General features: G+C 40.3%; 1 protein-coding gene across 1 annotated transcript in view; it reads left to right on the forward strand.

Annotated features, from left to right (window-relative positions):
- The first annotated feature begins 11342 nt into the window (after positions 1-11342).
- The window catches only part of TESPA1 (thymocyte expressed, positive selection associated 1), a 34787-nt gene continuing 18808 nt past the window's right edge, over positions 11343-27321 (forward strand). The window contains exons 1-3 of the mRNA XM_081127879.1: positions 11343-11508; positions 25182-25389; positions 26282-26324. Coding sequence (XP_080984005.1) covers positions 25227-25389; positions 26282-26324 — 206 coding nt within the window. The 5' untranslated portion in view covers positions 11343-11508; positions 25182-25226. The remainder of the gene's footprint in view (positions 11509-25181; positions 25390-26281; positions 26325-27321) is intronic.

The following is a 27321-nucleotide window of genomic DNA, read 5'->3' on the forward strand; positions in this document are numbered from 1 at the left end:
CTGAAGCAGGTTGGGACTCCGGTGCCAGACTTCCGGGCAGGAGGAGTACAGTGTATGGGAGTTAGAGATGGCAACATCACACAAACACACACAAGTCTCCCAGAGTGGTATTTCTAAACATGTCTCTGAATACACCCTGCCCTACTCAATATAGTTTTGATGTGTTTAATCTCCACCATTAAGCAAATAAAATACTAAAACTAGTAGGTGAAAGTTGAAAATAAGGAATAGAATATTTACATAGTTGCAAAATATTTAATAGCACTTATTATTTAAAAAGGAAAATGAGCCCTGGCCAGTGTTGCTCAGTGGTTAGAGTCAGCCCACGCACCCTAGGGTCTTGGGTTCGATTCCCAGTCAAGAGCACGTACCTCTCTCCCCCACCCTCCCTCCCTCCATTCCATTCTATCTAAAATCAATGGAAAAAATATCCTCGGGTGAGGATTAACAAAAAAAGGAAAGCGATAACTTTACAGTAAAAAGCAAAACAAAAGAAGAATGCCACCTTACGTAACTAATAATGGGGCAACTGACAGCATGTGCTGCCTGACTCAATGCACCGACAGGGATACAGTATCTCATTTACAATCTGAAAAACATCACCTAACCCAAATCTCTTCACATGGAACTGCAAACAAACTGAAGGACACTTTACAGCATAGAAAGAATGTGCTCTTCAAAAACACCAATGGAATGAAGATAATGGGAAGCTGAGAAGCAGTTCCAGATGAAAGGAGATGAGACGGAAAATCCATGCCCAGGGTGTGATTTATAAAGCAAAAGATTAACAATTGTAAATCAGAGTGACAAGTGTACTAGACCTCTCTTTACTCTTCTTACAGCTCTTCCATAAGTTTGGAATTATTTCAAAACAAGAATTTACAAAATAAAACAAAGTTCAAACCCTGAAATATGACATCCAAGGACTTCTTAGATCTAACTTTAAACTATCTTAACAATCTTATGTCCCACTCATTCTTTGTCATAAAACTCCCATTATAGCTACATTGAGCTACTTGATTTTTCCCAAACATTCAAGCATCCCCTCTATTTTCCACTGTACATTTGTGTTCACTCAGATCTCCTCTGCCAGGACAGCCTTCCTTTTACTCCTTAACCTTTTGAAATTCTCTTCAACCCTGGACATCCTTAATAAAAATTACCCAATCTAAGGAAGAAACTCTCAATTACTCAGCCCCTAAATCCATCCAGGCTCCTAGGTTAATTCATCAATTTGGGTTAGGTCAACCTTCTGGGCTAGTCTCAGATTCCGCCTGAGTAACCACAAGCAGAACTCAGAGAATGGATATAGGCTGCCACCTGGTGGTCTTTAGGAATATATTCATTTGAGGAGCATCTGAGCGCGCAGGTTTGCAGAATGAGAAAAGTCAGAATATACATGTTCTGCTCAGAGTCTCATTCAATTCATCTGTAGTTTGTAATATCCACTTTATAAAATGTTTTAAGGACTAGAGTTAAGATATATTATTGTTTTCACAGAATATTCACTCAATAGGTAGTAGCTAGTGAGAAACAGCTTATAGATGCCTAGGAGATCCAAGATGGTGGATTGAGTGGAAGCTACACTGATGCTCTCCCAGGATCAAACTGGAATTACAACTAAAATATAGAAAAAACACCCTGAATAATCAACTGCAACTGAAGAAGACAAGCTGGAGAGCACCCTCATAACCAAGGATAAAAGTGGAGACTGCATAGAGACTGGGAGGGAGTGTGCAGGCGGGAGAGGGCTGGCCAGGCTCCCACAGGCAGAAGCTGAAGGTTCGGAGGGATATCTCAGCTGTTGGGGGTTCCCACTAAGAACTCTGGGGTCTATACCCCAATATGGGGTTTGGGGGAGCCCTTCCACAGCACCAGAACTGAGAAAGGTGTCCACATAACATCTGGCTGTGAAAAGCAGCAAAGTTTCTATCTGCCAGGGAGAGACAGCTGGAAATGTAAGCACCCTCTTCAAGGTCCAACGCACAAAGCTTTGTGTGCAGCCACTCACCTTGGGCTCCAACAGAGCGAAGGCAGAGTGGACTGGAGCTGTGTGAGGAGAATCTAGAGTTGTGGGCTCTAGAGATAGAGCTCAGAGGGTACCCCTCTGGATTCCTGTGCTGAGTCATTCCCCGGTACAGCAGAGGACATCTTTCTCAGGCAGACATTTACCTTCCAGCAGCTTTTGCCTGGGGGAGAAACAATTGCCCCACCCTGCTGGAAAACCTCTGGCCCCACCCTGTGGAGTTTCTACAGCCTGAGGCTCATTAAGAGACTGAATAACAGCCTCTGGGTGCTTGAGTCTTTGCCTGAAATGCTTCTGGATCCAGGGCTTGGATAAACAGAACTTGGTGCACATTTTGGTCCTGTCCAAACACACCCAGCCCCAGAAGAGGAAACCAGAAGCTGTGAAGTGTGGAAAACTTTAAACAGGGTACTCAAGGCCAGTCACAAACAGTGTCTGACATTGGCCTCCACCAGAGACCATCCTAGTAGATCTACCTAATACATAGAAACAAATCCAAACAGGCAGCCAAAATGGGGAGACAAAAAAAAAAAAAAGCCCTAAATGAAAGAACAAAAGAATTCTCCAGAAGAAGGGCTAAATAAAATGGAAATAAGCAATCTATAAGATATAGAGATCAGAATAGTGATCATAAGGATGCTCAAAGCATGAAAAAAGATATAGACACTATGAAGGAAATTAAGAATGACATAGTAGAAATAAAAAACATTGGAAGGAGTGAACAGCAGATTAGGAGAAGCTGAGGATCAAATCAGCAAATTAGAAGACAAGGTAGAAAAAAAAATCACTCAATCAGAGAACCAAAAAGAAAAAACAATTAAAAAACAGGAGGACAGCCTGGCCAGGCGTAGCTCAGTGGTTGAGCATTGACCTAGAATCCAGGACATCGTGGTTTGATTCCCAGTCAGGGCACATGCCCGGTTTGTGGGCTTGACCCCTAGTAGGGGGTGTGCAGGAGGCAGCTGATCAATGACAACTCTCTCATCATTGATGTTTCTATCTCTCTCCGTCCCTCTCCTTTCCTCTCTCTGAAATCAATAAAGATATGTTTTTTAAAAACAACAACGATAACAACAAAAACAGGAGGACAGTCTAAGGGAGCTGTGGGACAACATGAAACATAACAACATTCTCATCATAGGAGTGCCAGAAGAGGTTGAAAGTAAGCAAGGGTTAGAGAACCTGTTTGAAGAAATAATGGCAGAAAACTCCCCTAACATGGTCAAGGAAAAAGTCACACAAGTTCAGGAGGCACAGCAAGTCCCAAGCAGGAAGAATCCAAAGAGGACCACACCCAGACATCATAATTAAAATCCAAAAATTCAAGACAAAGAGAGAATATTAAAGGGATCAAGAGAAAAGAAACTTGTTACCTACAAAGGAGCTCTCATAAGGCTGTCAGCTGATTTCTCATCAGAAGCTCTATAGGCCAGAAGGGAATGGCATGAAGTATTCAAGGTAATGCAAAACAAGGACCTGAAATCAAGAATACTCTATCCAGCAAGACTATCATTCAAAATAAATGGTGAAATAAAGAGCTTTTCAGACAAAAAAAAAAAAAAAAAGGCTAAAGGAAATTATCACCACCAAACCAGCATTGCAAGAAATGTTAAAGGAAATGTTGTAATAAAAAATTGAAATAGAGAGAATGAGAAACATACGCATAGAGAAATAAAATGGCAATAGATAAGTACTTATCAATAATAACCCTAACTATAAATGGATTAAATATCCCAATCAAAAGACATAGGGTAGCTGAATGGATAAGAAAATAAGACCCAAATATATGCTGTCTACAAGAGGCCCACCTCAGAACAAAAGACTCACACATGCTGGGGGGGAGAAGCCTTCTGGAGGACTTTAAAGGAGAGATCAACAGCAGTACAGTCATAGTAGGGGACTTTAATACCCCACTGACTTTACCAGATAGGTCTTACAGACAAAAAATCAACAAGGAAACAGTGACTCTAAATGACACACTAAATCAGATGGATTTAATTGACATTTACAGAACATTCCACTTGAAAGCTGCAGAATAGGCATTCTCCTCAAGTGCCCATGGGTCATTCTCAAAGATAGCCCACATGTTAGAACACAAAGCAAGTCTCTACAAGTTCAAGAAGACTGAAATCATATCAAATATCATCTCAGACATTTACACAATGGAATACTATGCAGCTGTAAAAACGAAGGATCCCTTACCCTTTGAGACAACATGGTGGGACCTGGAGAATATTATGCTAAGCAAAATAAGCCAGTCAGAGAAAGACAAGTGTCACATGATCTTACTCATATGTGGAATCTAGTGAACAAAATAAACTGATGAACAAAATAGGTCCAGAGACATAGAAGCATGGAACAGACAGACAAATCTCAGAGGGAAGGCAGGGGTGGGTAGATGGGTGAGGAGAGATTAACCTAAGAACTTATATGCATATGTGCATAACCCATGGACACAGACAGTAGAGGAGTGAAGGCCTTGGGGGAGGGGTACAGAGTGGAGGGGATCAATGAGGGAAAAAGGGGACATTTGTAACTTTCAACAATAAAGATAAATTTTTTAAAAAATAAATGGTAGCTAGTATTATTAGAAACAAAATACTGTACTGGGAAGAACCTTAAAGACCCTTTATTTTCATTTTGTCATTTTATATTTAAGGAACCTGAAATCCAGGAGAGATGCAGGGCAAGGCCTAAAGGACAGGCTTTTTGATTCATCACTCCGTTACTGAACGTAGGTCAGAAGAAACAAGTTTATTATGAGTATAACAAAAATGATAGTATGTAATTGTAGAGCCCATACATCTCATCCATACCCACCCTCCCATTTACTCCTACTTTCTAAGGTAGGCCTGGCAAGCTGCTGGTTCCAAGTAGGTCAGGGCAGGAGGGGCACCAGGGGAGAATGTTCTCTCAGTGAAAGAGGGGGAGGATGGTAGTGGCAGGGACAGGTGTCTGCAAAAATGAGATGCTTCCTCCCACAAAGTAGACCAATTTGCCTTTCATAGTTTGGGTGGTTACACTTCAGTTTCACTTTTTCTTGTGTGTGAATCACTTCCTTTCAGCTTCTCTCTGTGTGTCACTCTCGTTCAGTCTCTCTTCTTTCTTTTCCTCCACCTCTTCCTCCTTCTTTTTCTCTAAACTGAACAAAGAGAACTCTCCCTGGAGCCCAGACTCCTGTGCGGACCAAGAGCTGGGGTTGACACACATGCGATTTCCCCCACCTGCCACACTCCCTCTGATCTGGTCAGAAGGTGACAGTTATCCCACTTCCTCTGATTAACTGACACAACACTGATGAAACAGTTAAACATCTTTCCAGAAATCCTGGTTTGTTCTCCTGTCCATCACTGGGTTCGGCCGCACATGCTCCCCTGCCCCTGCATTCTCTCTGTCCACCAGGGTCTCTAGCCCACTGTGGCTGGGGAATGCTGTCTAGCTTTGGTGGGATGGCCTCAGAGCTTCAAGGCTTCCCTTTCACAGAGATGAGAGAAGGACATAGGCTTAGAAAAGAGCCACCTCTTCCTCACTGTAACCCAAGTTCTCATGTTCTGCCTCTAAACCCTAACCTCACATCATCCTACATTTTCCCCCCTTATACCAAATCTACAGCAGCCTCCAAATTCTACCTGCTGTTGTGGCTTTTAATGCCTACCCTTTTTAAGACTTCAGCATACTGGACCGAAAGACCCAAATTTTAAATATTTCCCAAATCCATGATGTCACTAATTCCCTGGCACTTGCTCCATAGTTTCTCCAAGGTTCAACCCACTTTAAGTACTCTTTCACCCAAAAATTTGTATTGCTTTTCTGTCATTTTCCTCTTTCTTCCCCACCACCAATTATGCCATCACTATGAGTACCAAGTACCTGTATAAAAAGAAACCCTGTCTGAAGCCCTGTTTTCTTCTAGATAAGGAGACTAAGATAAAAATTATTCCACATTTCTTGGTTCTCAAGTCCCTAGGATTGTCCTGGATCGAGTCCATGGGGTTGTCCTAGCTCCCAAAGGCCTCTGACTCCCATCCTACTAAATCCCCGTATCCCTCCTCCTCCACTGCACTTACACTCACATCCTCTGGGACCCAGGCTCTGTCCACCTCAATTGTCATATAAAACCCTGAGCACTCACTATGTGAATCAAACTTGAGACCCCAAAGAGGCACTGTGCTTCTAAATTAAACAGGCTTGATCAAAAGAAAGAACATAGGCTCACCAGGCAGTATTATGCTAGGCGAAATAAGCTAATCAAAGACAAGCATCATCTGATCTCACTCATATGTGGAATCTAATGAACAAAATAAACTGATGAACAAAATAGATCCAGAGATATAGAAGCATGGAACAGACTGAAGAATCTCAGAGAGAAGGCAGAGGTGGGGAGAGATGAACCAAAGAATTTATATGTACATATGCATAACCCATGGACACAGACAATAGTGTGGTGAAGGCCTGGGGGGGGGGGTTGTGGGTGCAGGGTGGAGGGGGTCAATGGGAGAAAAAGGGGGACATCTATAATAGTTTCAACAATGAAGATAAATTTATATATATGTATATATTTTTTTCTGTGTTCAAAACATCTGAGAATGATGACATGAAAGACATTATTTAATCTAGAGAAGACACAACTGAAGTGTCTATGATAGATAACAACTTTCCCAAAAGTAATTTCCTTGAGATGAACCTCAGAAAAAACATACATTTGTAAAATACAAACTCTCTCCTAGAAGAGTCATGATTTATATCAGCTTGTTGAAAGTTTCAAGAAGTTGTCCCTTTAAGAATTAGGTGTGTCTTCCTGTTAGAGTGGCTATTATCAATAAAACAAGTAATAATAAGTGTTGGAGAGGTTATGGAGAAAAAAGAACCCTCATTCACTGTTGGTGGGAATGTAAACTGGTACAGCCACCATAGAAAACAGTATGGAGGTTCCTCATTATATTAAGAATAGAGCTACCATATCACCCAGCAACCCCTCTTCTGGGTATCTACCCCCAAAATTTGAAAACATTTATTCACAAAGATCTATGCACCCCTATGTTTATTGTAACATTATTCATGGTGGCCAAGACATGGGAACAACCGAAGTGTCCTTCCATAGATGATTGGATAAAGAAGATGTGGTACATATATACTATGGAAACCTACTCAGCCATAAGAAAAGAGGAAATACTGCCATTTGGGACAACATGGATGGACCTTGAGGATTTCATGCTAAGAGAAATGTCAGACAGAAAAAGTTAAGAACCATATGATTTCACTCATATGTGGAATATAAAACTGAAAGAACAAATGAACAAACAAGAAAAACAAACAAACAAAAACTCATAGACATGGACAATAGCATGATAGTTACCAGAGGGAAGGGGGTCAAATATACGGTCACAGATTATTTGACTTTGGGTGGTGGGTACACAATGCAATATACAGATCATGTATTATAAAAATGTACAGTTGAAACCTATATAACCTTATTAACCAATGTCACCTCAATAAATTTAATTTTTTTAAAAAGAGATGTTTGAAAACAAACAATGGGTAAAGAAACATTGGGAATAAAGTTAGTGAAACAGGAAAGAAATGAACCAGATGTGTCTTTTGTTAACCATATATTTACCAAAATTGTTTGATCACACTAAGAGTAAACCCTCTAAAGGACAGCATTTTATATTGTTTCTCTGTATATCCCCTGGATCTACTTTATTTCTGGCACTTAGACAGTATCCAGTAAAATACAATTTGAATAGAATTATAATTTCAAATCTCTAAAGGAATGCCCTCTGCAGAGGCCTGTGACAGATTGCTCTTCAGTTCTGCTGAACTTACAAATAGAGCAAAACAAGAGGAAATTTCCAGCAATTGAGTTGAGTGATTCAGGAGAATGGGTGTGTTAGAAAAGTTAGCAAATCCCATCTCTTGGAATGATTTACTTCCAGAACATAGAAGCAGAGAGAAGAGCAGGGTGACCTTGGTGGACCCTTTTCTGCCTGGGGAAAGTTCAGAAAACCCTTGATTGGTTAAACCACCACCGAGTTCTCCCCTAGGATTCTATCCACTCTCTCTTCCCACATTTGAGCTTTTGACACAGGAAGGAAGCAAACTCCCTTGAACTTTCCCTTCAACAATTTGAAGGAACAGACTCAGTGGAAAATAGGTGCTTGAAAACCCCAGGACCTGTGGAAGGAGAAAGCTGAGAACTGAAATGGAAGTGGACCGCATGTATCTGGGCCTGAGCAGGGGGACCCAGGGGCTCAGTGCAGAGCAGAAGCTGTAAGCAGCACCCTCTCTCTCATGGGACAGCCTCCCTGGGCAGCTATCCTGGCTCTGGCCCAGGTCTAGCTGGGCAACCTGCCAGCTCAGCTCTCACTCCTGTAGCTTCAGAACTCATACCCAACCCAGAGCATCTGTTTGATGGACACATCCCTGTTGAGAAACTATTCTTATCAGTGCTTTCAGGTTACGTGTCTAGAGGATAATATCACTCAAAAGCAATTTTTATTTGACTTTTCAATGGACAAGAGTTTTTTTCTAACGCGTTCTTTATTACATTTATAATGATTTCATACCAAAGATCTGTCACTTAATATTTTCATTTTCCACAATAAAGCACATATAGTTACAAGAGAGTAGGGAAAAATAGTGTGTGTACATATTACAGATTCCTAGAAGCAAGAGAATATTAGAAGATACTGCTCTATTTGTCAGAAGAGGAAACTGATACTCAGTGAAATTAAGTAGCTATCCTATAGCAAGTGTTAAAGTCAGAAGGCTCTTTCACTCCCAGTTCAGTGTTTTACTAAATCCCATAAAGCACGAGGGAGGGCTCCCTAGAAAGACAAACTGGCTATGTGATGAGGCACTAAACTGCTGAAGCGCATGGGCGATAGAGAGCTATCACCATCTCATTTAGTGTGATGGTTTTTATATTTAACTGAGGCATGGGGGGGGGGGGGTGATGAATGAAGTCTTAAAACCTTCTGAAATTCTGAACTGCATCTGCACAAAAAGGGCAATTGGTTAAGTTTTCAGGATGCATGTGGAATACATGATCAGAGAACTTTACAATGTCAGCAACACAGAAGCACTTAATGTTTTCCAAGGATGGAAGAAGAGTAGATGAGGCAGAGAGAGAGAGAGAAGAGAGAGAGAGAGAGGGAGAGAGGGAGAGAGAGGGAGGGAGAGAGAGGGAGGGAAAGAGAGAGAGGAGGCAAACACAGAATACCCCGGACTTCCTTCTCCTCCTAGGAATCATACATAGAGCCTTCATCCTTGTCTTTCAGCAACTACTTATAAAGAAGAAAACATTTCCTTCTTTGAAAAATAAGTCAAAATAACAATTTTTTAATTAACAAAAAAATCTCTAGAAATTTGCTTGTGAAATGGCTTCTTTTCTGAATGAGGTCATTTTGATATCTAGCATGCTGGGGAAAATTGAAAGCATTGTATCAGAGCCTTTAAAAATAGGCTCTAATGCAATTTGTTGTGCATTTGCCATAATTAGGCCCCAGACTAGGAGCTCTGCATTCCTTTATTCTATAGCTTTATTCTACTTTTCCGTTAGGTAGATTATCCCCATTTTTGCAGACAAGGAAGTTGAGGCCTAGAGATGTTAATTAATGAGTCTACAACTACAGAACTATCTGGTGCCAGAGTCTACTCGGAGGTCTACCCTGTATAAATATCTTCAAATATTCTCTTGCTACAAAGTCTACCATGAGCCTACCTGTGTTTATCAAAATGTTGGCATTTTGGCCAGAATAATTGTTTCTTATGCTGAACAGTCTGCATCTTTGAAGACTTTCAGTGTCTCTGGCCCTCAAGCACAAAATAGCAGGAGCAGCTTCCTACCACTCTAAAACCTAAAATGCCCTCACATATTGACAAACTCCATCTAGAGGTGGTACTCTCCCTAACCCCAACACATTGAAAATAACTGTTAAGGAAAATACTGAATTTCAGAAACTTAGAGTTTAAAAAAACTTTAAGCATTCTGTTAGTTTAGTGTTTGTAGTTAACTTGCACATAAAGATACCAACAGAGGGCTAAGTTTGGTTTTTTACTTGTTGACTTTGAGGTAATTCTCCCTCCCCCAAAAAGCATGTATTTAGCACCTACTGTATACTGGAATATATGTTAGACACTTTCATTCCTACATGTAAATGAGTGTAGTGTGTGTGTGTATGTGTGAGAGAGAATGAGACAGAGAGAATGATTATCTTACTTATATTATCCTTGAAGAAAACAATGTTTAGAAAACTTAACTTGCTGAGCAGCACTTTTATTTAGGCTTCTTTCCACCATATCAGAGCTGTAATGTGGATATCCAGTGAAGCTGTCTATTAGCAACTGGAAATGGAATTTGGGAGTATGGTAAAAAGGGACCCAACTGTAGTTATAACCAAAATATTAGAAAGAAAAGAATGAACATCTGAGAATCAGTCACATTTAGCACAGTAGAGGTATGCCTTGTACAATAAATATTGTGAGGAATATTTGTAAATAAATGATCAGGGAAAGAAACAGACTAGGATCAGGAAAGAGAGATAGGAGAAAGTTGGTATGGTGCAACAGCAAAGAAGAAATCTTATTAGTACATATTGAAGAATTGGGGAGGAAGGCAGTCGATCCTGCTGATTAGTCAGGGTGGAAGCGATGAGGATTGGGGGAAACCTTTTGGAGTTTAATACGACTTCTTGAAATTGAAAGCCAATAAACTGAAGATATCTCCAGGGTGTGATGGATTTTTTTTTTTTTAATCCAGATTTTAAAATCCCTTGAGAAGGCAATCATCTATTAAAAAAAAAAAGGAAAACTTTAAAGTGGTTTGAACATAAAAACAAAGTGCTGAGAAGTCAATCCAGAAAAAAAGTGGCTTATGATGGCATGCAGTTTTTGAAAACAAGCTGCTGGGGAACTTACTGGAGTGTGAAAGAGCTATGGAAACAGATCCACTTTGGCGAAGAGCCATCTCAAGTGTGATAGAGCTGTAAGCATCTTCTCTGAGAAAAATGGGAGATAATTTTCCAAAGAGAGCTTTATCATCATTTTTAGACACCTCCCCTCCTGGGAACAGAAAGCTTTCTTTGCAGCAGTGGGACTCTCGTTACATGGTAGGAAGACTTTCTTGTACACACATCATTGTTTTGGAAAGACCAAGGCAGCTCGGATGGGAAGGGCTCACTAGTGGTGAGCTCAACACTTGGTCACTTTGTTCTTCAGTCAGCCTCCTGAGCTAGAGCGAAGGATGTGGCTGGGGTAGGAGGCGGGGACTGTGCACAAGTGTGTATGCGTGCTTGTGTGTTTTCTCATTTCCGCTTCCCCTTTCAAGCTTGCAACAGCCGTTTAATGAGGACAGAGAGAAAGGTGCAATATGCAATATGATACTTTCTCACTGTCCTCACTGCGACCCCCATACCTGGGAGAGGGTTGGCCCAGCTTTGATAACAGCTTTGCCTCAAACTCAGCTCTCTACCGGCAGACAGGTGAGTGCAACTTCCACTTCAATTTTCAGACTATACTGATCTAGGATGATGCTGGGAGACAGAAGGAAACAGGTCAGAGAAAAATCGGGCTGTGAAGAAAAGGGAAAAGTCAGGAGAAAATCTCCCATACCCCTGACTGCAACCTTAAAAAATTCATCATAATGCCTCTTGGAACAAGGGAATCCCTTTACTCTCTTTTTTTATCCCATTACCAGAGGGGTATCTTTCTAGGGTCACAAAGCATAGGTTCCTTTGATGGCCTGAATTAATATTTAGGAATTTTTCATCTTTCTCGCCTGAGAAGTTTATCTCTATGTTTTGCTGTACTCACTTTTGCTGTAAGTTCAATGTGATTCTAACGTTGAAAGATTCTCCAGGAGAAGAGTTTCTTAGCTTCGTTACAGCGTCTCATTCTAGCGTCCATAACTCTGACCACTGAGACTACCTGGCCTAAATCAATTTTGCTTTTTGTGGGTGTGAACTTTCTTCAGAAGCCGTGGAACAAAGCTGTTGAGGAGATAAACTGCAGCCAGATAGAGTGGGGTTGCATATGAAGTTACACAATTGGACAATACCAGGCCAAATTAACTGGAAGGCTCAAGATAGATGACTACCTGTCAGGGTTGGTTTTCAGTCGTGCATGTCAGAGATGGGTAGCTATGTTGACTACTTAATGACCTACATAATCCTGGGGGAGGGAGAGGGATTCTGTTCTTCTCCAACATTCTTATCTCAGTGGAAGCCAGACTGAACATGTCACCACCTACGTGAGTTTTGGGGAGGGTAGAGGAGTGGAAAGATCCACTACACTGGGGTTTTCCCATGACCCTGCTATGCTACTGAGCTCACCAGTGGGTGGAGGAGAAAGGTAGGTTCCAGTGCAGTACAAGGACAAGATAAAAGAGCCCCACAGGAGCTGTTCGATAAGACCACGAGGGTTTGGAAGAGATACCCAGGGAAGTAACAGTGACTCCATCTACCACAAATGGCCTTGAGTAGAGAGGCCCGGGGACTTTCTAGACAGTACATGGCAGTGCCAAGGCCAGGAGGTCGGAGGTTGGAAGTTTTCAACTTGTGTGTTCAAGCTTCAGACTTAACAGTTGTTAGGCTTGAGTGATTAGAGATGAAGATCCGGTGTGATTTTCCTGTAATGTGAGGCATTATTAGGAAGAGAGTAAGCCAGGTTTATCATTTATTTCTACATATTATCAGAGATAACAAGCTGAAGATATAACAAAAGGGACAGAAAGAGATCTAACAAATGATTTCTTATTCACAGGCACCCCAGGGAGTTTAGAAATTCTTTACAACCATACTAAGAACACTTGCTCATAACTCCTTTGGCCCTCTGAAAGTTGGACGGAGTCCAGTGATGAAGCATTATGTAGCGGCCATAGAGACCCAACACCATCATTTTTAGTTCAAGGCTTATGATTCACATTCTAATAGAGAATGGAGAGAAAGTTTGGTCCCAGCTCAGACGATCCACAAGGTCCACTATGGGCTACAGTAAAGGAAAAAGATCAGACATTTATTTCCATTTGATAACTGACAACTGTTTGCCACCTGAAGGGCAAGACCAAAATGGGGTCACGACACCCACTATCCCCTGTGCTCTGCCCATGCCCAGGCCTAATGCAGAAAGGCTTAAACTCAGATTTTGAGAAGAGAAAGTTCAGATATTGTAAAAGAAAAAGACGGAAGAATAAAAATTAGTACATGAGGGAAAGAGCTTCATTACCAAGGAAATAAGACTGAAGAATCCAAAATATGAATTCATAGAACACAATGATCAAAAAATCTGCTCGTTCTTCCTCATCTCTAGACTAAGCTGTTAGCCAGTCCAGATGAACTGATCTTTCTTTCTTTCTTTCTTTTTCTTTCTTTCTTTCTTTCTTTCTTTCTTTCTTTCTTTCTTTCTTTCTTTCTTTCTTTCTTTCTTTTTCTTTCCTTTTTTAGTATTTGTGGAAGGTTTTAATTAAATTTATTGGAGTGGCATTGGATAATAAGATTACATAGGTTTCAAGTGTATTCTATGATACATGATTTGTATATTGCATTGTGTGCCCACCACCCAAAGTCAAATCATCTTCTGTTGCCATATATTTGACCCCCTTTTCCCTTTTAACCCCCCACCCCCTTTCCTCTAGTAACTATCATACTATTGTCTGTGTCTATGAGTTTTTGTTTGTTTTTCTTGTTTGTTTATTTGGTTTTTATTCAGTTTTATATCCCACATATGAGTGAATCATGTGGTTCTTAACTTTTTCTATCTGACTTATTTCCCTTAGCATGATATTCTCAGGATTTATCCATGTTGTCGCAAATGGCCACATTTCATCATTTCTTATGGCTGAGTAGTTAGTATTCCATTGTGCATATGTATCACGTCTTCTTTATCCAATCATCTATCAGAGGACACTTTGGTTTTCTCCATATCTTGGTCACAGTGACTAATGCTACAATGAACATAGGGGTGCATATACCTTTTCAAAAACATGTTTTCCAATTTGGGGATTAGATACCCATAAGAGGGGTTGCTGGGTCATATGATAACTCTATTCTTAATTTTTTGAGGAGCCTCCATACTGTTTTCCATAGTGGCTGTACCAGTTTACATTCCCACCAGTGGTGAATGAGGGTTCCTTTTTCTCCACAACCTCTCCAACACTTATGTTATTCTTAATTCTTTAGAACCTATTCAGATGAATAAAATTTAGTGTTTCCCAACACAGAGCACAGGATAACTTTTTTCCAAATGTGCAACTTTAATATGTCCTGTAGCAGTTTGTAAGCCTTTCATAAAATTCATCGACCTTGTGGAAGTAGAAGTAAGAACAAAGGAGGAGGAGAGAAAAAGAGGTCTTAGGTGGTCCTCTGTTAGTATTTATTCAGCTAAGCTTATTTTCGGAGAGAGGGGATGAAAAAGGAGGGGAAATTTCATATTGATAAATTCGCAGTTTTCCTGGTATTATTTATCAAATAAAATCTCCCTTTTTCCCTGAAATGGATTGGCCATAGAAGTCACAGAATGCTCAAATGCTATTCTCAGTAATTTTTGTTCTGATGATCTTACAAACTGCAGTGGCATGAAAGAGGATTTGAAATTAGGAAGATATTTTCTATCTGTGAAGGCATGTGAGAGGGTGTTGTAGTGGGGTGTGTAGAATGGGGGATAGTCAATCTGGCTTGAGATAGAGTTTGTGCCATCCACAAACAAAGAAATATCAGCTGCCCTGGGATTTTCCACCATGCTTTGCAATGGTGGTGATGTGTGTCTTGGCTGTGAATGTGGATAAGATGCATAAGGTCTTATGGGCCCCATAATGGAAACTCGGCTTCCTTTTTCTCTCCTCCCACGCTTGTTTTCATTCTCAGTCCCAATTCACAGACAACTGCTTGGTGTGTAGGAACAATACAGGCAGAAGAGAAGAGACATCTATCTGATACCTGTCCCTGGGAGGAGGTCCAGAGTGTTAAACAAAAATCTGGGGCAGGGTCTTGGAAACCAAGAACGGCAGGAGGAAGGCCATCTGATTTAGAAGAAGAAAGCATACACCTGGGACTCAGAACTTATAAGTGTGAGTTCCATTTACAATCATTAATATTCTACATGGCTTCAGATAAACCTCTCCCTCTCTTAATCTCTCTCTCTCTCTCTATTTTCTTTCTCTTTTATTTTCCTCAACTGCAAAATGAGTGACCAGAATTAGATGATCTCTCATATCCCTTTGGACATTAAATAAAAATGAAGGACCAAGTCATTGCTTACTTTTCACCTGAGCTTAACAGCAGCACCCCTTTCTTACCATCTGGATTTTACACACACTATTGTAACCTGCTGCCTACCCTTTCCTTATTTCCTTATGCCTGAAAATGTTCCAATTTTAGTAAATGGCTTAGACTGAGGGCCGATTAATAATAATAATAACTATCACTTATTAAGCGCCTCCTTTATACATCAGGGACTTAATATACAGGGTGGGCAAAAGTAGGTTTACAGTTGGAGTATGCGAAACACAAAGTTTATTCTTGTATTATTATATATTAATTATTGTATTATTTTCCATACAAATAACTGTAAACCTACTTTTGACCCACCATGTATATTATTTGATTACGTTGGGTTTTAATCTCCCATAACCCAACAAGTTTGATACATTATCTGTTTTACGCATGAAGACACTTAGGTTTAGCAGGGGGATAAGTAATTTTACTGAGGAGCACATGCAGTAAGTAGACAGAACTGTGAGTCCAAACAAAATTTATTCTGATTCCATGGCCCATGTTCTTTCTTAAGAGTTGACCATTGTTGCCCGGCTGGGCGTGGCTCAGTGGTTGAGTGTCGACCTAGGATCCAGGCGATCGGGGTTCGATTCCCAGTCAGGGCACATGCCTGGGTTGTGGGCTTGATCAATGACTCTCTCATCATTGATGTTTCTATCTCTCTCTCTCCCTCTCCTTCCCTCTCTTTGAAATCAATAAAGATATATTTAAAAGAAAAAAAAAAAAAGAGTTGACCATTGTTCCTGGGCCTTGTTTTTTTCCCCTCACCCAAGGATATGTTTATTTATTTTTTATTTTTTTGAGAGAGAGAGAGAGAGAGAGAGAAAGTAAGGGAGAAAGAGAGAGAGAAACATCTATGTGAGAGAGAAATATCGATCGGTTGCTTCCCATAAGCAACCTAACCAGGGATCAAATCCAAAACCTAGGTATGAGCCCTGACTAGGAATTGAACCCACAACCTTTTTTGGTGTACAAGACAATGCTCCAACCAACTGAGCCACCAGGCCCAGGCTTTTCCTGAGCCTTTTGAAAATATTCCCATGGTGCAATAACTGTAAGCAGAGCTGATATGTATTTAGCAGGTACAAATTGGTAGACCCATACTAGTTAAATATTAAAATATAACCACACCAAATTATGATAAATACCCATTGTTCCAAGCCCTCTGAGTTCCCATGACCAACCCTGCTATCCTAGCCCTTCCCACAAACTCCAAAAACTCAGTGTCACACCAGCCATGCACTTGTAGGACTCAGCCATAAGGCTGTGACTGATGTCAACTCTGATTGATCTATGCCATCCCATCACCATTGTTAAATGTACTGAATGACACAACAATCTACAAGTGACGTGAATTTCCATCAGACTTTCTCCTCTTATCTAGAACCTAGTTGGGCCTTTGGTGCTAGTCTACTCCATAAGGCTGAGGAAGGCAACTTTGCTTCCTAATCATCTAGTTGGAGTCAAGAAGGAATACTATGCTAATAATCAAACAAAGGAGCACTTCCTTCACCACGACTGTCATAAAGCCAAGTATAAATTACTTTTGGTTTATGCTGCATCTTCTACACCAGGCTATAGAATGAAGAGTTTAAGTAACATGAAATTGAGATTTTACTAAAATAGTTTCTCCCAAATTACATTTACCACTGACACCTAAATGGTGATATTAGGTTTTTTTTTATTATATTATTAGTGGAAAGATTGTACCTCAAGTCAGACCAACCTCAGTTTAAATCTCAACACTGTAAGATCCTAAATATATGATCTTAGATAAGACACATAGATCTTTGAGCTTCAGATAACAATAATTAGCTCAAAGGTGATTGTCAGGATTAAGTGAGGTAGTTTGTGGGAAGGTTTTATGAATAAACATAAGGTACTCAATACACCTTATGATGTCTTATGAGTTATTATAAGTACCTATTGTTTTGACTTGCCCATGTTAATATGTAGGGAAGTTCTGACTATATCCTTTAAAAAAGAGAGACTGGAAGTATGTGATGTTCTCAGTGTAGTAATAATAACATATCCATAAAGGTTTTCTCTGCTACTAAAATTATTGCTCCTGGTGATTATTTTTTTGGATACTCATTTCAAAGGTCTTAAACCACTCTCTAATATTAAACCACTAGAGGTGATTTCTCTTGTCTAGCTTTAACCCTGTCTGCTGCAATTTCTGCTCTTTACTATATCAGCCTCAGAACAAAGAATTCTCTCCTACTCTACTTGGTTGTGTTCATATTTCAGAACACTTGACAGATTGTGGAGAAATATTTGGGGAGTGAGCCTTTCAAGAAATGTAGGGAAGAGGAAAGGACAAAGGGCTGGTAATGATAGCAGAGGGCAAAAATAGGACTTTGGGGTGATTCAGGCAAGTAACTATAGAACCAGTGTAGAGGTTTTTTGTTGTTGTTGTTGTTTTGGGGGGGAGGGGTGGTATTAGGAATGTCAGAGAAAAGATATCAGCAGGCTTCATATTCCCATCCTCATAGGAGATAGATTAAATATAAAATCGTAATATACACTAGCATTCAGAAAGATGGTATCCAGATTCCAGAAAGAACTTTTGACCAAGAAATGAAAACTTAGAATGGAAAATTTTAGAAAACTTTATCAAGATAGGAAAATTTGATAGTTTAAGCTTATAAATTCCGTTCAACTAGTATGACCCCTATATTATAGCAACAAAGTGTTGGCTTGACTATTCACTAGCCTCTTTCCTCTTCACTACAAGGTATGCAAAATATAAACATTAGGAATTGAGGCCGTAGGAAAAGTCAGTAGCACCTGTCCTATGAAATATAAGGATAATTTTTCCGCACCAGTGTGATTCTTGCTCCTCTGCAGGTACAGCATTTACTGAGCCCCTTCTGTTGCAAGGTACTGTGCTGTGCCATGAAATAAGATTTAAAGAATAGGCCACAAGAAGTGGTGGATAATAAAGAGAAAGGTAGCCACTTATCTTTTGTTGACTATATTATAATACATGTGCTAGTTTTTAGATGTAGGTAACAGAAAGCAGATGACTTGAGTAGGCCTTCAAAGGGCAGATAGAATTTGGATGGAGAGGAAGGTGGACAGAGCTGTACAAGCTAAAGAAAAAAAGCAGAAAAGTGCAAGTGCTGGAGGTCAGTGAGCAACACCTGACTGAATCACATATATTTGGGTTCCTTCTTAGCTTCTCTCATCAGGCTCACTACTTTCCTGGGTCAGTGAAAGTTGGAAGTCCATAAACCCTATAAGTCAGTGTTCATTTTAAAGGGAATTTGCTAAATGGAAAGTAACTTCAGAGGCTACTGTACCATTTTTTAATTCTTACGAGGAAAATGATACAAATGCATATTTGCAGGTGTTATTTCTGTAAATATTTCAAACTCATAAACATTATGCATTAAAATAAATTCATAAACATTGGTATTGGCAGCAAACTTATACAACATTGAGTCCCACCAACTCATTTTTTAGAGGCAAAAACCAATGCCCAAATAGAAAACCTAGAGTGACTCAGTGATCTCATCCAGAGCCATGTTTGTTAAGGGGAAGTGCACCAATTGCAAGGAACATTTCATGGACAAGCCAAATTGACTTCAAGTTCAAGATGCCAGGGTAGGAAGAACCTGAGCTCACCTCCTCTAATTGACACCAAAACTACAACTACATATAGAAGAGCTATCTCTGAGAACAACTGGAAAACTCTCAGAACATATTTTCTACAACTATAGACATAAGGAAAAAGCCACATTGAGACAGGTATGAGAGGTAGAGACTAAGTCTAGTCAGGACCCACCCTATGCCCCACTCCCCATGCAGTAACTGACAAGTAGAAGGGATAACACAACTGCAGAGGTTGCCCCCAAAGAACAAGGTGTCCAATCCCTAGCCTGGGAACCTGCACCAGGAAAAGAAGTCCCAGAACATCTGGCTGTGAAAACTAGCAGGGCTTATGCCTGGGAGAGCCAAAGGGCTGTAGAAAACTCATGTTGCACTCTTTATAAGGCCAGGCACAGAGGCAGCAGTTTGAAAAGCACCTAAGTCATACCTGAAGGTAATATATTGACTAATTTTACGGTGTGTGCTGGAGGGACAAGGATCTATTGGAACTTTCTCCTGAGTCAGAAGTTCTGGTGGGCACCATTTTTTTCCCTTTCTTTATTCTCCTTCCACATAACTGGTCTGATGCTGCCAAGCAAGCCATTTCTGACATTCTCTATTAACCTTGCTAACTATTTACCCCACCCTGACATTCTCCTGAGGACTTATGCAGGCTGTCACCTCTCTACAGTGGCTCCTGCCCTGCCACACCCAGTGGGCAGCCTCAGTCAGCACCAGCACACAGCAGTGTATCTGCAACATCCTGTCTGGGCCTTGCAGCCAGCCACACTGGAGGATTGCCCTGCACACCAGTGTTCCCACAACAGTTGTGTCCAAACCCACAGCTAGTAAGCCAGGGGCCAGGCTTGTCTGCCAGTGTGTCCATAGAAGTTGTGGCTCATCCACAAAAGGAGGCCACACTAGTCCATTCAGGAGACACCTCTGAAGCACCTGGCTCTGGTGAAAAGAGGGATTCCACCACTGGGCCTCTCAGGACACCTTCTAAATAAGGTCACATTTTCAAGACCAGGAAACGCTGCTGACCTACTTAATACATGGGGGGGGGAGGCAAAATGAGAAGAGAAAATAGTATGTTCCAAACAAAAGAGAAAAAAAGACAAATCCCCAGAAAAACAACTAAATGAAACTGAGGTAAGCTGTCTACTAGATAAAGAGTTTCAAGTAATAATCATAAAGATGCTCATCAAACTCTTCAGATAAGTGGATAAACTCAGTGAGAACTCCAACAGAGATAAAAATTACAAAAAAGGACCTATCAGAACTTAAGAATGTAACAACTGAAATGAAAATTGCACTGCAGGGAATCAACAGCACATCAGATGATGCAGAAGAATGTATCAGCAATCAGGAAGGCAGGAGAGTGAAAATCATCCAATTGGAGGATCAAAAAGAAAGAATTGAAAAGGATGAGGAGAGCATAAGGGACCTCTGGGACCATCAAATGTGCTAACATTCTAATCATAGGGGTTCCAGAAGGAGAAAATAGAGAAAAAGGGATGTAAAACCTATTTGAAGAAATAATGGGTGAAAACTTCCCCAACCTGGAGAAGGAATCAGGCATCCAAATCCAGGAAGCACAGAGAATTCCAAACAAGATGAACCCAAAGAGACCCACACCAAGATACATTATAATTAAATTGTTAAAAGCTGAAGATAAAAAGAGGATCTTAAAAACAGCAAGAGAGAAACAACTAGTTACATACAAGGGAATGCCCATAAGACTACTAGCTGACTTTTCAACAGAAACCTTGCCGGACAGAAGGGGGTGGCATGATATATTCAATATGATGAAAGGTAACAACCTAAAACCAAGAATACTTTACCTGGCAATGTTAACATTCAGAATTGAAGAAAAGATCAAGATTCTCCCAGACAAGCAAAAACTAAAGGAGTTTATCATCACTAAACCAGCATTACAAAAAATGTTAAAGGGAATTCTTAAGTGGAAAAGAAAAGGCCAAAACTAGAAATAAGAAAGTATATGAAAGAAAAAATAATGTCACTAGTAAAGGCAAACATATAGCAAAGGTAGTAGACCAACCACTTTTAAACCTAGTATGAAAACAATTAAAATTGCAATAAGTACATACCTATCAATAAATGTACTAAATGTTCCATTCAAAAAACATAGGGTGACTGAATGGATGAAAAAACAAGATCTTACATATGCTGCCTATATGAGACTCACATCAGGTCAAAAGACACACACAAACAAAAGTAAAGGTATGGGAAAAGATATTTCATGAAAATGGAAATAAAAAGAAAAGCTGAGATAGTAATACTTACATCAGACAAAATAGACTTTAAAACAAAGGCTATAACAAAAGACAAAGAAGGACCCAACAATTCCACTTCTGGTCACTTATCTGAAGAAAAACAAAACACTAATTCAAAAAGATATATGCACCCCTATTTTCACTGCAGCATTATTTACAATAGCCATAACATGGAAGCAACACACACAAACACACACGCGGCTGCACACACACAGAGGAATATTACTCAGCCATGAAAAAGAATGAAATCTTGCCATTGCAACAACATGGATAGACCTAAAGGGTATTATGCTATGTGAAATAAATCAGAGAAAGAAAAACACTGTATCATTTCACTTATATGTGGAATCTAAAAACTAAACAAATGAACAAACAAAACATAAATACAGAAAAACTGATAGTTGCCAGAGGGGTAGGGGAATGGGCAAAAATGTAAAGGGTATTAAGAAGTAAAAAGTTATAGTTATAACATAAATGAGTCACAGGGATGTAAAGTACAGCAGAGGGAATACAGTCAATAACATCATAATAATTTTGTATGATGACAGATGGATGCTGTGGTGATCACATTGTAAGGTATATAAATGCCAAATCACAATGTAATACACCTAAAACATATATAATATTGTATGTCAACTATACTTTAACTAAAAAGAACTTTACATTACAGAATAAAAAAATCTAATTGACTTGTCAGAAGTTAATTAATTGGACACAAAAATTGGAAGGATACCCAAGTTTCCTGATGCCTAGTCAGTGCTCTTTTCACTGCACCAAACTCCATTGTACAGATAGGTGTATGTTTTTGTATGACTTGTTTGTAGAAAATATCTCCATGCCCTTCTCTCTATTACAAGGGGCCCCAAGGTCTTCAAAGTGCCATCTTGATGGTTGTGTTCACCGCCATCCTTCAATTCTTTCTAACACACTCACTGCTGATGTGCTTGTCTGATAATCATTTGCTGCTTCCTCAAGATTTCCACAAATACCCACTTTCTTATCTCTCAGCAGCACAGCTTCCTCCTGCTACTGCTAACTAGAAAATTCTATTTCTCCCTGTCTCATAATATCACTGTACTTCGTGTTCCCATATAATACCCCATGACCAGGTCTCTACAACCCAAGTGTGGCAGAGATTGAGGAAAATTAGCTAATTCAATTCTGTGTCAATTCAGCAACAGTTGGAAAGATGAGCTTAGATATACCTTGCATCTGTTATTTCAGACTTGAGATCATTGTTGCTTTTTCAAGAGAAGAAATTATTCAATTCTCACCCAAAATGCTTAGAAAATGTTATCATTCTCAATAGGCAGTAGAGTCCTTAACTTGTCCAGCCTTCTGGTTGTCATAACTATATTTATTTGTAAGCCTTTCTTTGGAACTCTTAAACTCTTTCCATAGGAATTTTTCTTTAGCTTTACTTTAAGTAAAACTTTTCTGCATAGGACAGAACAACAAATAGAAATAGTTAAGAAAATACAACTTCTGTTCAAAATTATAGGAACTCCAAGAGTAAAAACAAGTCATAGAATAACTCTCAAATTCATTTCTTTTTTCCAACTTGTAGCCCAAAACATTTCTGCATTCTTAGTAAACAAACACATAATTTATAAGCTTATTGTCACAGTTTTGAAGTTGGTCTTCCTACATATGTCTATGATGACTCTGGAAGACACCAGACTCCTTTGGGGGGCAGATACCTACCAAAATTATTCATTCATTTAGAGAATAAATATGTATTAAGTAACTGTTATGAGTTAAGTTCTATTTTAGACATTAGGGACACAGCAGTGAACAACCCCAACAAAAATCTCTGTCTTCATGGAGCTTATATTCTAACCAGAAGAGTAACAATAAATTAGATTAACAAATAAAATGTAAACTATGTTAGTGATAACAAATAAGAAAAAAATCAAGCAGGTGAGGAATTCGATGAGAAGTGACTATTGTAGGTTCTAGAAACCAGGGCTGACTTCACTGAGAAAGCTGGTTAAGAGGAAGCTTTGTTGGTTAAGTGTGCCAAAGGCTGAAGAACAGGAGTAGGGGAGAGAGTGAAGAACATGAGAAAAACCTAGGATTAATAAAGAAGATAAGCATTTTCAGGGGGCAGAGGGGAAATTAGCCTATATGAGTGTGATGTAGTTTCAAACATGTGGGAAGAATATAGAATAGATTCGTATCACAGAGGATGTTGAATCGCAGCATAACTAGAGGCCTCCATCTGCCATCTCAGTTAGTGAGATTCAGGCACTATGCTAAACTAGAGTGTCCTGACTGAGAACCTGAGACTCGCAAGAGGGATTGAATTTTCCAATGTTATACCATTAGCAAGAGGCAGAATAAAGTGCGGGCTTCAAGTATTCCTCCCTCCCACCTTTCCTTCCTTCCTTTCTTCCTCCCTTCCTCCTGGGCTCACTGACATGAACCAATTAAATATCTTGGAGGTGCAGAACTAACTAGGTAAATAGACTCTGATCAAGGCTTTTTAGATTCTTTTCCTAAAATCTTTCTAGTGACAGTTCCTCTTTTTATCACCTCACAACAGCTCTGATCAAAGGACAAATACTCTCTGCTACCCCTCTTTGCAGCTTCCCTATGCCAAACGCTTAATTCAATCATTTAATTCCCCCCTAAAAGGCCCAGGCAGTGGACAAAAGGCCAGGTACCCACAGTTAACAACGTTTCATAGGGCCAACTGCTGTCACACTTTAAAGAAAAATATTCTTAGGTGAGACCAGAAGTAAACGAATTTAGATCAGACAACAGCAGTCATGTATTATTTTTCTCTGGATGGGTTTTGTGTGTAGCAAGCAGAGGCATTCAAAACAATTCTATTGTCCTAGGAATGTATTTTATGTTCAGGTTATTCTCTTCAAAAATAGCGATTTTAGTTCCTAAATTGTTGAATGACTCACTAAGATTTTGTTTTTAAATGTCTGCAGAGCGTAAGTGTCTGAAACTGGCACTCCCCTATACACCCCCCCACACACACTCCAACGGTTAAAGGTGTGCATGACAATGAAGGCCTTGTGGCAGCTCCAGGGACTAGAGGGACAAGCAGCGGAGGACAGTGGTCCCACTTCCACTGACTAGCTGTCCTGAGTGTGGCAGGAGGGAAGAGGCAGGAGGACAGAGCATAAGCCAATAAGTGCTCATTCGCCTCCAGTTTTTTAAGCTCTATTTGGGCAATTAAATGATTCTTCTCCTCTTTCTTCCTCTTTGACTCAATGGCTAGTGCCATCAGAATGAGGCTTTCAGGAGAATCCAGAGGTGTTGATTAGGCAGTGCTAAGAAAACATAAACACGTGGATGAACTAGGGAACTAACTCATAGCTATGGAGAAACCCACGTTCATGAAGTCGAAAGTGATGATCCTGAAGGTGGTGGCTGCTAACTGCTTAAGGCAAGCTCTCAGAGATTTTTTTCCCTGAGAGAAATCCTACGTGGACCCCTAATATATAAAAGAGGAAACAAACCAAGGCAGACCCAGAATGACTGTGGCTAGAGTGGCATCCTATTTGCGGGACCTTGAAAAGCTGGTCAGCCTTTGAGATCTGAGACTTCTTCATATACCCTCATGAGGATCAAATAAAGTGGATTTTATAAATTGCAAATTTATAGATATTTTAATGTCAGTGGAAGATTCTGAGGCAGAATCCTTAAGGATTAAAGAAAATGTTTTCTAATACACCATTTCAGCTATCATGAGAAGTAGCAATTCTTTAAGTAGGAAGAGCTCTTGCAATGCCCCTTAAATCATGTTTGAAGTTTCTAGACTTACTGATTTGAAAGACTTGCCCTGGGGTTTGGATCGTTCAGAGCATTTCCTTTTTTGGAAGATGGAATAAGGGCCAGACACCTCCTTCCTCCTCCTGAATGGGCAGAGGGGTCATGCTCCTTTGCGCAGATCTGGGAAGATGGGGGGCCGGGGGACACCTTGGGATTGGTGGTTTCTGGATAGAGGATGAGGGAGTATCACTGTGCTTCAACTCACAGGGCAGCTTCACTGTGGCAGGAGACCCTGAAGTCTGAGCCAGGGCCATGGAGGGCTCTGTGCTGAGCCCCGAGTCCTGGGAGAGGCGACGGGCCTGGCTCCGTCAGAGCCGCCACTGGCAGACCCAGGTCCTGGAAGAGGAGGCTGCGGCCGCCCTGCAGGGTGTCCCCGATCCTGAGCCTTCCAGCCTGGACGATGTCTTCCAGGAAGGTAAGAGGCAGGTGGACACCAAACAGACTTCCACGTTGTCTTTGGTAGGGAAAGTGTGGCAATAGGTGGGTAGTGGGTCCCTTCTAGGCCCTTGGGGAGGCTCATTTTGACTGGTTTAAATAAGTTTAAAGAAAGAAGGGTAAAGTAATACAAAATGTGAATTATGTAAAAAAGAGACAGGCGTGAGATTAGGAAACAGGAAGAGGCACATTTTTGCATCAGCCTGAGAAGCTGTTTGTAGGACTTGAGGCCAGGGTCCTCTGTGAGTGTTTGGGGGTGTTTCTATTTTGTCTGTGTAACAAGGTCACACAACCCAAATGCCTAGACTCTAGCCACAGCTCTGTCACTAACAAGCTGTGTGACTTTGGCAAGTCACTCACCTCTCTAAGACATAATTGTCTCATTTAAATAGTAATAGTGCCTTTTTTACATGCCTCTCAGAGCTTCTTTCAGGTTCAAATAAGTGGGGGAAATCTTATATAAATAAACCCATTCTTGTTTACTTAGGAAACAAAAATCTCAAATGCAATATTATGCTTTTTGTTTGTTTTATTTTCTGTGGGGTTTTTTTGTGTGTTTTTTTCCTTTTTTCAAGGGGAAGGATCCACCTCTATTTCCAAACCTTAGGGGAAAGAGAGCAGTGGGCTTGACATCCTGGGCATTTTCCAGGTTCCTGGGAGGAAGGGGACAGGGGGGTAGAGAGAAAAGAAATATCCACTATTTTTATACATGAGTATACTCCTCTCATATCTTAAAGAAAGTTTTATGGGGGTAGGGAAAGGAAGGATTTGTGACGTGGCTTATATAAGGATAAACTTGAGAATGGGGTGAATTGCAGGGAGGCAATCTGATTTCCTGCAGTTCTCACAGTGATCTTATCTGACTTTCCTAGGGAATCCAGTCACTAAGATTAAAGACTGGCTGCAGTCCTGTGGGTAAGTGCTGGTGAAGCAATGGGATTGAACGCAGTTGATAGTTGGATATGCTAACAAGCACTGACTCATGGAAACTCAGAAACAGGAAAATGGGTTTGAATTGGGCCTAATGATTAGAAGTGAGGTTGAAATGGGGGTGGGAGGGTAAGAGTTTGGGGTGAGTGTGGGCATTAGGGCTGTGAATCAAGTGCAGCTCGGGGATGAGACAAATTTATGGTGGAGGTCTGGAAATACAGGCTGGATCTGGTCTAAAGCCAAGAATGATGCAAATCTGCAGCTTTGGGGAACGGCTGGGCTGAGCTCCAGATCCCTTCTCTACTGCTTTTCCTTTCAGACTAGAGTCTAACACTGTGTAACAGAGGAGGTTAGGTTTCTAACTGTTCTTATGATCAGAGTAATTCATCACTATGCTGTTTATTTCTCCTGCAGAACACAGGACAAGGGGCTAAGGGTTTACTCCAGTCATTCAGAGCAGTGAAGAACTGGAGCAGGTACTTCAAGGCAAAACATAGTATCTCTTTCCTCAGAAACACTTTAAAATACAAGGCCTCGTACCCCATCAGCCTGTACCATTTTAGTCTCAGTCTACCCAGGCTTCCGTGACTGTGACCTATTTAAGCCTGATCATTTGGGTGATAATGAAGTCTCAGAATTTATAACTCCTGCCTGCTCCTTATTTCCCCTCCAGGAACAGTTCAAGTTTTATATAGCCTTTAATCTAAAGTCATCTATTAATATATACATAAACCCATCCTTGTTTATTTGGTAGGAAATAAACAGCACTGAATAATCCAATGTTTATTTCAACTATAACCCAGAACACAATGTCAGGAAGGATTGATTTTGTGTTTTTGTTGTTTACAAAACATATCGTCCTTGTAGTCCTAATCTGGTTCACAATTCAATGACTTCAAAGTCAATTAAGGGTAATCAAAATATAGAGAAGTAAAGTGAATGTAGGAATAGGAACGTCTGCAAGTTTTGGTGTGTCCTAAGA

Source organism: Miniopterus schreibersii (genome assembly GCF_964146895.1).
Source record: "Miniopterus schreibersii genome assembly, chromosome: 2".
In the NCBI taxonomy this organism is placed as follows: Eukaryota; Metazoa; Chordata; class Mammalia; order Chiroptera; family Miniopteridae; genus Miniopterus; species Miniopterus schreibersii.